The 1,654-nt window shown below is 59.2% G+C and overlaps 1 protein-coding gene across 1 annotated transcript in view; it reads right to left on the reverse strand.

Moving 5' to 3' along the window:
* The window catches only part of MARK4 (microtubule affinity regulating kinase 4), a gene marked incomplete at its 5' end in the record, with an annotated part of 23,296 nt that extends 22,801 nt beyond the window's left edge, over positions 1-495 (reverse strand). The window contains 1 exon segment of the mRNA XM_084304181.1: positions 490-495. Within this exon segment, the coding sequence (XP_084160307.1) occupies positions 490-495 (6 nt within the window).
* Between the last annotated feature and the right edge of the window lie 1,159 nt (positions 496-1,654).

A 1,654-nucleotide genomic window follows, 5' to 3' on the forward strand; every position in this document is an offset into this window, starting at 1 on the left:
CCATGTCCCCGTGCCCCCCGTCCCGATGGCCCCGTGTGCTTTGTCTATTTTATTTTATTTTATTTTATTTTATTTTATTTTATTTTATTTTATTTTATTTTATTTTATTTTATTTTATTTTATTTTATTTTATTTTATTTTATTTTATTTTATTTTATTTTATTTTATTTTTGTTTCATTTCATTTTTATTTTATATTATTTTGTCCCACCCCACCCACCATCCAATCCTACCAATCCCAATACCACCCCATCCCAGTCCCAATCCCAATCCCATCCCAATCCCAGTCCCAATCCCATCCCCCCCAACCCCATTCGCTCCTCCCCCAATCCCCATCCCAACCCTAATCCTGCCCCATCCCAATCCCATCCCATCCCCCATCTCCAGCCCCAATCCCAATCCCACCCCAATCCCACCCCATCCCCAACCCCAATCCCACCCCAATTCCAATCCCATCCCACCCCCTCCCCATCCCCAACCGCAATCTCACCCTCATCCCAATCCCATATCCACCCCATCCTCTCCTTCCTCCAACCCCAATCCCACCCCAACCCCAATCCCAATCCAATCCCACCCCAATCCCAATCCCATCCCACCCCCTCCCCATCCCCAACCCCAATCCCACCCCCATCCCAATCCCACCCCAATCCCACCCCAACCCCAATCCCACCCCCATCCCAATCCCATACCCACCCCATCCTCCCCATCCCCAACCCCAATCCCACCCCCATCCCAATCCCAATCCCACCCCAACCCCCATCCCACCCCAATCCCAATCCCACCCCAATCCCACCCCAACCCCAACCCCAATCCCACCCCAATCCCAATCCCATCCCCAACCCCAATCCCACCCCAACCCCAATCCCACCCCAATCCCTCCCAACCCCAACCCCAATCCCACCCCCATCCCAATCCCAATCCCACCCCACCCCCATCCCAATCCCAATCCCAACCCCAACCCCAATCCCACCCCAATCCCACCCCCATCCCCATCCCATATCCACCCCAATCCCACCCCCACCCCAATCCCAATCCCACCCCAATCCCATCCCAACCCCAACCCCAATCCCACCCCACCCCCATCCCAATCCCCATCCCAATCCCAATCCCACCCCACCCCCATCCCAATCCCAATCCCAATCCCAACCCCAACCCCAATCCACCCCAATCCCACCCCAACCCCAACCCCAATCCCATCCCCAATCCCATCCCCAACCTCAATCCCACCCCCATCCCAATCCCATATCCACCCCATCCTCTCCCTCCCCAACCCCCATCCCACCCCAATCCCACCCCAATCCCTCCCCATCCCCAACCCCCATCCCACCCCAATCCCAATCCCACCTCACACCCACCCCAATCCTAACCCCAATCCCTCCCCAACCCCAACCCCAACCCCAATCCCACTCCCCCCCGTCCCCGTCCCCGTCCCGTCCCCGTCCCGTCCCCGTCCCCGCGGGCGGCCCCCTGAGGCGTGGTGTGGGGCCGTGACTCAGGGCCACCGGCACAGCCAGAATTTCTGCCCCGGCCACGCGCCCGCGGCCGCCTCCGTCACCGGCACCGCGCCGGGGCCGCGGGTGGGGCCGGCACCGGGCGCATAAAACCGGGGGAGGCCGCGGGGGGGGGGACACAAATGTGGCCGGAGGGAGCCCGGG

Source organism: Netta rufina (genome assembly GCF_964035555.1).
Source record: "Netta rufina genome assembly, chromosome: 36".
Taxonomy (NCBI): Eukaryota; Metazoa; Chordata; class Aves; order Anseriformes; family Anatidae; genus Netta; species Netta rufina.